Genomic DNA, 12,999 nt, shown 5'->3' with positions numbered 1-12,999 from the left:
ACCCTAGACCCGATCATAAATATGTGTTTATTAGGTATATTTGGATATTTCGAATATGTTTTCGATATTATGGATATTGCTTTTAAGTTTTTGGTTTACGTTTAGAGTTTTAATTTCAGGTAAATTTTTAAATTAAAAAAAAATTAGGTATTTGGATAAAATTTTAGGTATTTTTCAGTTATCGTGTCAGATTTTGAATAAGATTTTAAATTTTTAGGTATTTGAATTTTTTTGGTATTTGTTTGGAATTTCAAATACTTTTCGTGTTTCGGATATTTTTCAGATTTTTCATATATTTCAAATTCTTTTAGGATCTTAAATACCCGAACAGATGTGGACCCATTACGTCCATATCAGGTCCAACAACCTTTTGATATAGATTTTTAACGTTATTGTACAAAAACATGGTTGATGAAATATTTTTCTGAATAAAGGTAGCATAAGAAATAATATTAAGATCTGTTAAAAAATATTTAAAATATTGTATGTTTAGAATGATTAATGTATTATCAGAAAATAATAAATATTTATACATAACTCCAACAATTTTTTTATATTAGATTTTTTAAAACTCTTTCCTTTTTAATAGTATTGATTCGTTTTAAATGAAAAGTATATAAAAGTATAATATCTAAACAAATAATTTTCAAAATCTTGAATAATCAATACTGATATCGTGAAGTTAGGTTAGCTTTAATAGAACCAATGAATTTCTTCATTTTTGTGAAGGTAACATGAATATTCAGAAAAATCATTTTTAAATATGAAAATATTATCAAACTATAGACGGTTGAAAGTTTAGTATATGATATGAGATTTTAGTGGGAAAGTTTATATATGATATGATTACTTTATTATAAACGAAAGAGGAAGTTAGAATGTACACATATATGTCTTGTAATTTATCTTGCTTTAAATCATATATTATATAATAAAAATGATAATATAAAACATTAGTTTCAATGCTTTTATGATTAAAAATCAAAATGATAAATATAGTAATAGTAATGATTAGGATTTAGGAGTGAGATTTAAATAGATAAAAGAATTGACTAAATTATTGTTAGAGAAATATATGGTAACATATTGTTAGTATAAATTTAAGGTAAGACCAAAAAATAATGAGTTAAATGAAAAGGTCCATACAACTTTTATAGGTAGATTTTTTTAGATTCCTTTCCTTTTAATAGTATTGATAGATATTGCCTCCGGTGAATCACATGTAACATCAAGCCCTTCACGGTACCTCTATCTTTTGTTGTTTGTCATTTTCCTTTTCCCCTTTTTCCTGGCACTAGATATTTATTATATTGCAACTAAATTCTTGCATTTTATTTTGAATTTTCAAAAGTTGATGCATTAGTTATGTAATTAAAAACAATTGTTGCCATTTTTGTAGTGGCTTTCCCAAGAAAAAAAAAGTGAAATGAAATACTACGAAATGGTTAAAATTACTGAATGTATTATTTGTTTTCAGTTTGGCTTGAAAGTGCAGGATAATATATTCAGTTATATTTATACCATGGAGAAGCTAGGCAAGACGGCAACAGTACTTATGACTAGCTCACTTTTATTTCTAACGTCCAGTGTTTTATACAAATCAGATATAATATCACCAAAGTTTCAATTGGAGAAGATGAAAAAGTATAGTAGAATATATAGTTTCAAATTTGTAATTATTTATCAAACATTTACTTTAATCCAGTGGTTAGAGTGTCTCTTTTAGAGTATATCAATGCAAGAGCATGGATCCCAGAATAAACATATTTTTTAAATGATACAAAATTAAATACACTTAAAATTTTGAAACTATTTATAAAATTTTCTTATATAAATTGTTGTAATTTTAAGAAATTGAATTGTAATTTTTTATTTTTAAAAATTAATATAATATATTTGTGATATTTTTTTCAAAATATTAGACACATTAAACAAGAACTAAAATATATAGTACAATACATTAATTTTGGAAAATAAAAGAAAAATACCATTCAAGTTTTAGAAAATTAAAATAATTTATATAATAAAATTTTATAAATAGTTTTAAAATTTTAATTATTTAATTTTGTATAATTTAAAATATTAAATATTTTAGTATAATAAAAGTATATTAAAGATATGGTAATTAATAGATATGTTAATGTATTTATAAAAATCAGAAAAAATTATCACCAAAGTTTTATTTGGAGAAGATGAAGAACAATAGTAGTATATATAGTTTCAAATTTGTAATTATATATCAAACATTTACTTCAGCCCAGTGGTTAGAGTGTTTCATTTAAAGTGTATTAATGCACGAGTTTAAATTCTAGAATGAACATATTTAAAAAAAAAAGATTAAACCAAAACGACGTCGTTTTTATTTTTTAACGGTTGGCGAACTTCTATTACGGTCAATGTAGTTTTTATCACGTTTTAAAAAGTTTAAATAGTATTTTTGAAGTATAATTGAGTTAGGATCATATTTAGCATTGATCATTTGTTTAGACCATATTTGGCACGACTGGAATTGTTTGGGTCGAAAAATGCAATTTTCCCAGTGTTGGAGTATGTATTCATTCCATCTGGGTTAGAGAAACAAAAGGAGGCACAATCGCATTTTCCATTCCAAAATAGACAACAATCTCCATTCCAATATAGACACAGTCTCCTAAAACCTCCATCCCACCACCAGTAAATTAATTTTGTTTACTCACCAGAGGGCTCACTTGTATATTTTCCAAAAGTCACCAGAGGATTTATAAGAAGTTTTCTTTTAAGAAGTAATGCTAATGATAAGAAAAATAATTATTACAACCTTCTGATTTGGCCTTTTGGACTGTTTTAATTAATTTATACTTTTGACATAAAATTAACGATGATTTTTAGTTTCTGTGGATAATATTGGTTATGTTGACAAAAATGTTAATATTTGTATATGAGAATAATTCAAAACTTATTCTGTTACCGAACTTGAGAAGTTAACTAATACAGTAGATACGAAAATGTAAGATAACCAATAAACGTGGTGGATGATAGATACAACTCGAGAAGAAAAGTCACCATTTGTTTTGTTTTTTTTTTTTTACAGTAAAAGTCATCATTTTGTTGTTACGAAAAAACTCTTCAATTGAAGAAAAAAGGGCCTCCAAGTTAGACCCAACTTGCCTATAAAAGGATTCCTTAAGATCACGGACTTTCCTCATCTTTCTCTCTTAAACCCAATCATCTAATTTTCTTTTCCTTCAAAATGCATTCTACTTTGTCCACTTGGACAATCTTAATCACATTGGCATGTCTTATGCTTCGTGCGTCTCTGTCCGATGCTCAGCTTACCCCTACCTTCTACGACAGTTCATGCCCAAACGTCACTAACATCGTACGAGAAACCATTGTCAACGAGCTAAGATCAGACCCTCGTATCGCCGCGAGTATCCTTCGTCTTCACTTCCACGACTGCTTTGTTAATGTAAGATATCACTATTCATATATCCATTTCCTTTCTAATTATTTGTGTGCTGCATCTTTTATATATTAATAAATCAGTGCATTACCTAAAAAGTGATTAAAAATACAAATTTTTCATGCGCAATTCAGTTATTACATCTATGTTTCAAATTAAATATCACAGCACTGTTTTTATATTGTGAATTTTTAGTGTTTACAAAATACTGATTTCATGAAAATGTCATTATATAGGGTGAAACGATATCCTTAGTAAGATAATTATAAAATTTTACATGGCTAGATGTCATATGTTTGTTTGTCTTTTAGCAATTTCTCTCCCAGCCTGGATAACCAAATATGGTTTATTTCATTAATTAGATTATGCAGTAGACACAAGAATATTAATATAACCTTTTCGACTATGATGATTGGCTACTGGTTAGTTATTAGTTTCAGCGACGATGCCAAAAACATATGCTTTAGTCAGATATCGGTTCACTTGTACATGAATTATCAGCGTTACATAAAGTTGAAAGCAACCAATAACGGCATGAACTTAAGATCCATCAATCAGTATTTATTAATTATGGGGTATATTATACGAGAAGATATTTTGAAACCAACCATAAATTCTCACACGTAGCATGAATAATATTACTTATCATTGAGTATAACATCTTTGAGAGAAGTTTTATCCGTCGTCACTTCTATTTTCATTATATATTCTCTGATTATGTTACACTGTTACCAGTTGAGAAAGATTTAACCTATGGTTATAATAACTAATGATTTGTCAAATAATATTTTGAAATTAAAAGGGTTGTGATGCATCGATCTTGTTAGACAACACGACATCGTTCCGAACAGAGAAAGATGCAGCTGGAAATGCAAACTCGGCTCGGGGGTTTCCTGTGATTGATAGAATGAAAGCCGCAGTGGAGAGGGCGTGCCCGAGAACCGTTTCATGCGCAGATATGCTCACTATCGCAGCTCAACAATCTGTCACTTTGGTATGTTCCATTGATTCGTTTTCTTTTATTCATTATTACAAATACTGTTTTCAATTAAGAATATCAACAAGAAAACCTGATTTTCTTTTGAAAAAATTGGTTGAGAACTAAATATTGAAAACGCGTGATGACGTGACATATAAGATTGGAAAACAGAATTTGTAAAATAAATTATAATTTATATTTAGTATCAATTTTTCACATGCGACACAGACACAGTTTATTTCTTTCTTTCTTTTTTGACACAGACACAGTTATGCAAAACTAATCGGAAATATTTAAAACGCGTGGTCCCGTGAAGAAAAACTTGGCATGTTTAATATAGATCATTGACATAATTAAATACCATTACTTGATTAGATAAGACTAGTTTTATAGGTAACCCATGATAATTGTTATCATAATTTTCAAGAAATACTGGAGATGAAAAACTTTGCTTTAAATGTATAATCAATGAAATTAATTACATGTTTGTCTTTTTCCATTTTCTCCTTGAAAATTCCGAATAATAAGAATAATGAATAATCTCTGTAACATTGGAACAAAATTCTCTGAAAACAATAATTATTCTGTATATAAAGGTTTCTACATCATATTATATAGGCAGGAGGCCCTTCATGGAGGGTTCCTTTGGGGAGAAGAGACAGCTTACAAGCGTTTCTGAATCTAGCTAATGCTAATCTTCCAGCTCCATTCTTCACACTTCCACAACTTAAAGCCAGCTTTAGAAAAGTTGGCCTCGACCGTCCTTCTGATCTCGTTGCTCTTTCCGGTAATTGACAAAAACTTATTAAATACATATGGTTTATAGTTGAAACTAGCGAGTTTATTATTAATGTTATGGTCTTTCTTTGGTTAGGGGGTCATACATTTGGTAAGAATCAATGCCGGTTCATTATGGACAGATTATACAACTTTAGCAACACCGGTTTACCTGATCCTACTCTCAACACTACTTACCTCCAAACTCTTCGTGGACTATGTCCACGTACTGGTAACCTAAGCGCCTTGGTGGATTTTGATGTGCGTACACCTACGGTTTTCGACAACAAATACTATGTGAATCTAAGAGAACAGAAAGGTCTTATCCAGAGCGACCAAGAATTGTTCTCTAGTCCTAATGCTACTGACACAATCCCCTTGGTAAGAGCATATGCTGATGGCACACAAACATTCTTCAATGCGTTTGTGGAGGCGATGAATAGGATGGGAAACATTACACCTCTTACGGGAACTCAAGGACAGATCAGGCTGAATTGTAGGGTGGTGAATTCCAATTTTCTACTCCATGATATTGTTGATATCGTTGATTTTGTTAGCTCTATGTGAGAATAGTGACTCAATATGTAGCTACGAAAAATATATATAAGATAAATAAAGCGCTCTCAAGCTGTTACTTGAGATTATTTTATTTTAAATCATTGGCTGTTGTCTCACACTGTAATCGGAGATGACAAAGTTTACTCTCTCAGAAATTATATCTGCGAAAACGGCGTGTTTTGGTCAAACTTTACTATCAAATGGTTTAAAGCATGTAATTAGAGACGAATCTAGAACACATTTTTAATGGAGGCACAAAAAAATATTTGAAAAAAATATAGAAATATGAATTAAGCTAAAAACATAACTAAAATTAAAATTTTAGAATGACAAGAGGGGCAATTTAGAGCTGTAAAATCGGTGGGCCGTCCAAATATATTTGGGCTTCCATTAGTTATGCCCATATTTCCACATGGCTTTAAATGGTCAAAATTGGGAAACCAATTAATCTATGGGTGTTTGTGGATTTGGTTAATATGGACATGAGCGGCCCAATTAAAAAAAAAAATATTAGGTTTCCAAAATTTGGGGAAAAATTGGAAAATTTTATTTCATCGTGAAAGAGAGTTTATGCGACTCCTTTGGCGATTGAAACTGAGTCTCTCCGTTCAGTCTCCGTCAAAACCGGAAAACCAAGTTTTCCCGCCAAAACGGAAAAATCAAGTTTCCCGCCAAAACCGCAAAATTGAGTTTTTCCGCTAAAACCGCAAAATCGAGTTTTCCCGCCAAAACCGTAAAATCGAGTTTTCCCGCCAAAACCGTAAAATCGATTTTTCCTTGCAAGATTAGAAAATCGAGTTTTCCCGCCAAAATCGCAAAATCGAGTTTGTCCGTCAAAACCGAGTTTGTCCGCCAAAACCGAGTTTTCCGGCAAAACCACAAAATCGATTTTTCTACCAAAAACGCAAAATCGAGTTTTCCCGCCAAAACCCCAAAATCGAGTTTCCCGCCAAAACCGTAAAATAGAGTTTTCCCGCCAAAACCGCAAAATCGAGTTTGTCTGTCAAAACCGAGTTTGTCCGTCAAAACCGAGTTTTTCCGGCAAAACCGCAAAATCAATTTTTTTTACCGAAAACGCAAAGACAAAACTGTAAAATTTGTAGGCTTATTGGTTAAAATTTAATTTTGTTTCTTATATGGTCTATTATGGACTCTATGGCAGCCCATATAAACATGGGTGTTAGTGGATCTAGTCTTTAATAGACATGGTTTATAATGGACATGGTCATTCTTTATCCACAAAAAATAAATAAATAAATAAATATGGGCTAATGGACGTGGGCTAACCCAATTTACAGCTCTAAGGCAATTGAACTGCTTCTTTAAGATTTTAATGGGTGCACCTTTAACCATTTAGTCCAAATACCATCAAATTACTTAAACAAATCTCATTTTCAGAAATTATGGATGCAAGTGCACCCAACACTATCATAGTAGCTTCACCCCTGATGTGATTGTGTATATGACTTGCTCTTTAGATTATAAAGAAAGAAAGAAAAAAAGAGACTTACCACTACAAGAAAACACAAGTTTAGCGAGGAAACTTAAAGAGGAAAACTAATCCTCGTAAATTTACGTCGACTTTACGAGGAACTTACGAGAAAATATAAAATCAACGTTATTTCCTCGTGAAATAACGACGAAATCATTTCGTCGTAAAGTCGATGTAATGTCACGTGGCTTTTACGAGGAAATACGCTTTCCTCGTAAACTCAACGTAAATGTAGCATGTATTTTACGAGGAAATATTTTACGTCTACTTAGCGAGGAAATTTTGAATCCACCAACTTTGTAGTTGTAACACGTTTTTTCGGCAACCTAACTAAATTTCGTCCTAAATTCCTAGCAAAATTACAACTACCAGATTCAAAAATTTTCTATAAATATGGACGTTTGAACACCATTTTAAACACACCAACAAGAAAAAAAAACTTGAAAGAAAAAAAAATGTTGGACTCTGGGAATATTTTCGAGTTGCGGAGGTGGATGTATATGCATAAAAATGCTAACGGAAGAGTGACGAAAGAATACTTTGCAGGGCTGGAGATATTTATGCATCAAGCAGATTCGACACCGCTTGCCCAAGAAAGCGATAAGATGTTTTGTCCTTGTCGGAAATGCAACAATCACTAAAAGAAAACACAAGTTTAGCAAGAGAACTTAACGAGGAAAATTAATCCTCGTAAATTTACGTCGACTTTACGAGGAACTTACGAGAAAAATATAAAATCAACGTTATTTCCTCGTAAAATAACGACAAAATCATTTCGTCGTAAAGTCGATGTAATGTCACGTGGCTTTTACGAGGAAATACGCTTTCCTCGTAAACTCGACGTAAATGTAGCGTGTACTTTACGAGGAAATATTTTACGTCTACTTAGCTAGGAAATTTTGAATCCACCAACTTTGTAGTTGTAACACGTTTTTTTTCGGCAACCTAACTAAAATTTTGTACCAAGTTAGCTTCCTTCCATACCCTCGGATGAGAGAATCGGAAACAAATTGGTTAGCCGTGATCGAAGTTACACCTCGAGGACGAATCATCAGTGGAGAAGAACCACCATTGCAAGAAGAACAGATAAATGAAGTCGAGGAACCTGAACAAGGAATTGATGAAATCCTTCTCATTGATCCGCATAATCATGAGTGCGAAGATCTTAGCAACGATGCCACGGACGAAGCTGTTGAAGACGAGTTTAATGAAAATGATGATGTTTCTAGTGATGACGAGAATGTCGATGTATCCGATTGATGTATTTTTTTTAATAAGATTGATTTTCAAACTTAATGCATGTGATTTAATGGATTTAATCATGAAAAACTATTTATATAACTTGATTTTGTGTAAGGTAATGGGAGTTTGTATTAGAAATAAGAGATTGAGATTATAAGTTAAGGAATTGTGGTTTTAGAATTTGGGGTTTGGAATGGAAAGATTAGATTGAGGTTAAAGGGAAGATGGGTTTGGGGTTTGGAATATATGAAGTAGAAGATAAGGAAGATGGGGTTTGGGGTTTTTGATTTTAGGGATTTAAACATAATCCTCGTAATTTCCTCGCAAAATAACGACGAAATTAAAAAATAAAGAACGCGGAAGTTGTTAATTCCACATAAGCCGTATTCGTCGTAAAAAGTTCGTAATAAGAAAACGCGAACCTCGCTCATTTCTCGTAAATAAAAAAGTGGGCCTCTCTATTTCCTCTCTAATTTGATTAGTTTAGGGTAGATTAGGTGGTTTGTGTAGGAAATTTAGATATTGAAATCTAATTCCTCTCTTAACGACCAGTTAGGGACTACCGTTGCAATATTTGAAAAAGAAGAGAAGAAAGATATTGGAATCACAGGTGGAAAGAAACAAGGCGAGACCTACGTAAGTATAGCTTTGTCTCCGCCCACATGTGTTCCAGTATCTTTATTCTCTTTCTTTTTTTTTCAAATCTTTATAATTTGAGAAGCAAATTGGTGAGTAATTATCACTGATTTGAGAAGCAAATTGGTGAGTCTTTGATTTGAGAAGCAAACTGGTGAGTATTTATAGGAAATTTCGAAAGGATTTACGACCAATAAGCTTCGTCTCATTCCTCGTAAATAAAAAAACGGACCTCGCTAATTCCTTGTAAATGAACGAGGACGTTACGAGGAAACCAAACGCGGACCTCGCTAATTCCTCGTAAATAAAAACACGGGCCTCGTGAGTTCCTCGTCAAAGGGAAGATGGGTTTGTGGTTTGGAATATATGAAGTAGAAGATAAGGAAGATGAGAATTTCCTCGTAAAATAACGACGAAATAACGACGAAATTAAAAATAAAGAACGCGGGAGTCGCTAATTCCACGTAAGCAGAAATCGTCGTAAAGACCTCGTAACCGGAAAACGCAGGCCTTGCTATTTCCTCGTAAAATAAAAACACGGGCCTTGCTATTTCCTCATAATTTAACGTGGACTTTACGAGGAAAGAAAACGCGGGCTTTTGTAATTCTTTGTAAATATACGAGGAAATTACGAGGATATCTAATCTCTTATATATACTCGTGAGCGCTCACACTTTCATTTCGTCTCAACTTCCTCTCCACTTCCTCTCTATTTCGTAGCAAGTGTAACTTTCTCTAATTCCTCTCTAATTTGATTAGTTTAGGATAGATTAGGTGGTTAGTGTAGGGAATTTAGATATGTTTACGGATTTTATGTTAATTAGTGTTGATTAGGTGGTTAATGTAGAGAATTAAGCTAGATTTATAGAAATTGTTAATTATAGAATTTTTTAATACTGTTGATGTTAACTTCAAAGATTAATTTTTTTTGCAGGGCCTTCGAAAGAACATGCTTACTCCCCCATTACAGAGAGTTGTTCGGCGGATGTTGCGAGGAGGAGTGAGGAATTCTACCAGGCGATGAAGGACCCTTAGTTCTTTTTTTCTGGTTGTTGTATTATAAATTCAAAACTTATTTATATATAAAATATTTTTGTATTGATTTTTATTTTAAATTATAATTTTATTAATAAATGAAATAATTTTAGTTATTATTTTTAATTATATTTTTAAATTCAGTAAAATAAAAAACGAAGTAAATTCGTAGCTAAATTACGACTTATTTACGTGGAAAGTTTACGAAGAAATGACAAGGAAGATTAACGAGTATTTTACAAGGAAATACTTTCGAGGTATTTACGAGGAAATGCTTTCGAGATATTTACGTGTAATTTACGAGGAACTGCTTTCGAGGTATTTACGAGGAAATATAGCGACCTCCTAACGTGGAATGATTATGTGGTATTTACGACGAAATGATGTACTTCGTCTTTACGACGAAATGTTTTCCTCGCTAAGTTACGACGAAATGTTTTCCTCGCTAAGTTACGACGAATTGGCAAGGAAATATGTGTTACGACGAACGAGTAACGACGAAACGTGTTTCCTCGCTAATTCTTCGTAAATCCTCTTTTACGACGAACTCACGAGGAATACCTCCGTCGTTAATCTCATGTTTTCTTGTAGTGAATTCGAAATTGGCAAATCGCAAAAATGTTTGGAAGCATTTAATAAATAGAGGTTTCACGCCAAATTACTATATATGGTTTCAACATGGATAAGGTTATAATTATGATCAGAATGTAGCTAGTAGTAGTAATAGCAATTTTCAGAAAGAACCGGTTGATCATCATTTGCATAATGAACATAGTTACCATCAGGAAGAGTAGATGGTAGATTATGATTAGGTTCATGATATGGTATCTGATGCACTTGTAGCTCATGATGAAGATGAAGAACCTAATATAGATGCAAAAAAGTTTTATGAAATGTTAAATGCGGTGAATCAGCCACTTTACAGTGGTTGTAGAGAAAGTCTCTCTAAATTGTCGCTGGCTGCTAGAATGATGAATATTAAAACTGATTACAATCTACCTAAAAGTTGTATGAATGAATGGGCAGACTTGTTTAAAGAGTATTTTTCGGAAGACAATGTGTGTGTGTTGATTCTTATTATGATATTCAGAAACTGGTTTATAGTCTTGGGTTGCCTTCGGAGATGATAGACGTTTCCATCGACAACTGCATGATCTACTGGGGAGATGATGAGAAGTTAGAAGAATGTCGATTCTGCAAGAAGCCACGATTGAAGCAGCAAGGACGGGGACGTAATAGGGTACCGTACCAAAGGATGTGGTACCTACCAATTACAGATAGATTGAAAAGATCTTACCAATCAAAGCAGACTGCTGCAAAGATGAGAAGGCATACCAAGCATATTCAGACGGATGGTGAGATGACTCATCCATCAGATGCAAGAGCCTGGAAACATTTTAACAAAGTACATCCGGATTTCGCTAGCAATTATTGGAATGTGTATCTCGGATTATGCACAGATGGATTTAGTCCAAAATTATTCCAAAATTTAGGCGGGAACCCTAAATTTTACTTAAATTTAGGCGGGATGTGTCGGAAGACTTCTTTTTAAGTTTTCTGTAAGTCTTCTAGACCCTAAAATAAAATAAAAACTATGCAAAAAAACCTTTTTAAACTTAAAAAAAACTTAGAAAGTGTTTAAATCAAATTATTAGATAGTTACTAAACATATATAAGTCAATTTGAAAAAGGAAAAAAAAATTGAAGATAAGATTTCAAATCTAACCCTAAAGATATCAACAATACTATAAAATATGTTACCAAACCCTAAACCAATGACTCATGAACCAATCTACATTCACTCATCTATATTGAAAATAATTCAATTTCAGATAAACTAAATTTACATCATTGAAAAATGTTTATTATTACATGATTTCAAATTTTAACCCATGAAAATATTTTTTATAAAAATATAAATTATTTTTAAGATCTAATCCATGAAAAGACTTTCTCTGGAAGACTTATGGAAGAGTCCTGTAAGACTTATGAAAAACTTTTATTTATGCGGGAAACCTATATTATTCCAAAATTTAGGCGGGAACCACAAATTTTACTAAAATTTAGGCGGGATGTGTCTAAGGACTTCTTTTTAAGTCTTTTGTGAGTCTTCAAGACCCTAAATCAATTAACTATGCAAATAACATTTTCTTAAACTTAAAAAAAAAACTTAGAAAGTGTTTAAATCAAATTATTAGATAGTTACTAAACATATATGGGTCAATTTAAAAAAGAAAAAAAAATGAAGGTAAGATTTCAGAATCTAACCCTAAAGATACATACAATACTATAACATATGTTACCAAACCCTAAACTAATGACTCATGAGCCCATATACATTCACTCATCTATGTTGAAAATAATTCAATTTCAGATGAACTAAATTTACATCATTGAGAAATGTTTATTATTACATGGTTTCAATTTTTTACCCATCAAAATATTTATTATAAAATTATAAAATTAATTTTAAGATCTACTGGACGAGAAGACTTACAAAGAAAGTTTCTCTAACGGAGGGTTATAATGGTAAAACTGAATACATGTTTTTTGTTTGTTCACAAGGGGGCTGTTGTAATTTCACTAGGCATTTGGGTTACTTTTGCATTTGATTGAATTTGGAGTACACTTTTTATTCAAAAAAAAGTTTTGAGTCACTTTTGGCAAATCCCCCAAGAAATTATTATACCTTTTATGTCTTTAAAACCCACACAAAACCGTTTACAAAAGATCTTTCATGATACAAATCTCCGATCATTGTATTGGTCATATTGGACTTACACAAAAAAACACACTCTCTTTTTTCTCTCTTGTAAGCTAGAATATTTTTGGTTTTTT

The 12,999-nt window shown here is 31.9% G+C and overlaps 1 protein-coding gene across 1 annotated transcript; it reads left to right on the top strand.

Moving 5' to 3' along the window:
* Window positions 1-3,176: 3,176 nt before the first annotated feature.
* On the top strand, window positions 3,177-5,857 carry LOC103875079 (peroxidase 34). Its single transcript, XM_009153530.3, has 4 exons — window positions 3,177-3,448; window positions 4,245-4,436; window positions 5,040-5,208; window positions 5,296-5,857. Exons 1-4 carry the CDS (start codon window positions 3,230-3,232, stop codon window positions 5,763-5,765), a joined length of 1,050 nt encoding a protein of 349 aa, XP_009151778.1. The 5' UTR covers window positions 3,177-3,229; the 3' UTR covers window positions 5,766-5,857.
* The last annotated feature ends 7,142 nt before the right edge of the window (window positions 5,858-12,999 follow it).

This window comes from Brassica rapa, chromosome A01 (genome assembly GCF_000309985.2).
Source record: "Brassica rapa cultivar Chiifu-401-42 chromosome A01, CAAS_Brap_v3.01, whole genome shotgun sequence".
NCBI classification, from domain to species: Eukaryota; Viridiplantae; Streptophyta; class Magnoliopsida; order Brassicales; family Brassicaceae; genus Brassica; species Brassica rapa.
This window is presented reverse-complemented; position numbering and strand designations above follow the sequence as displayed.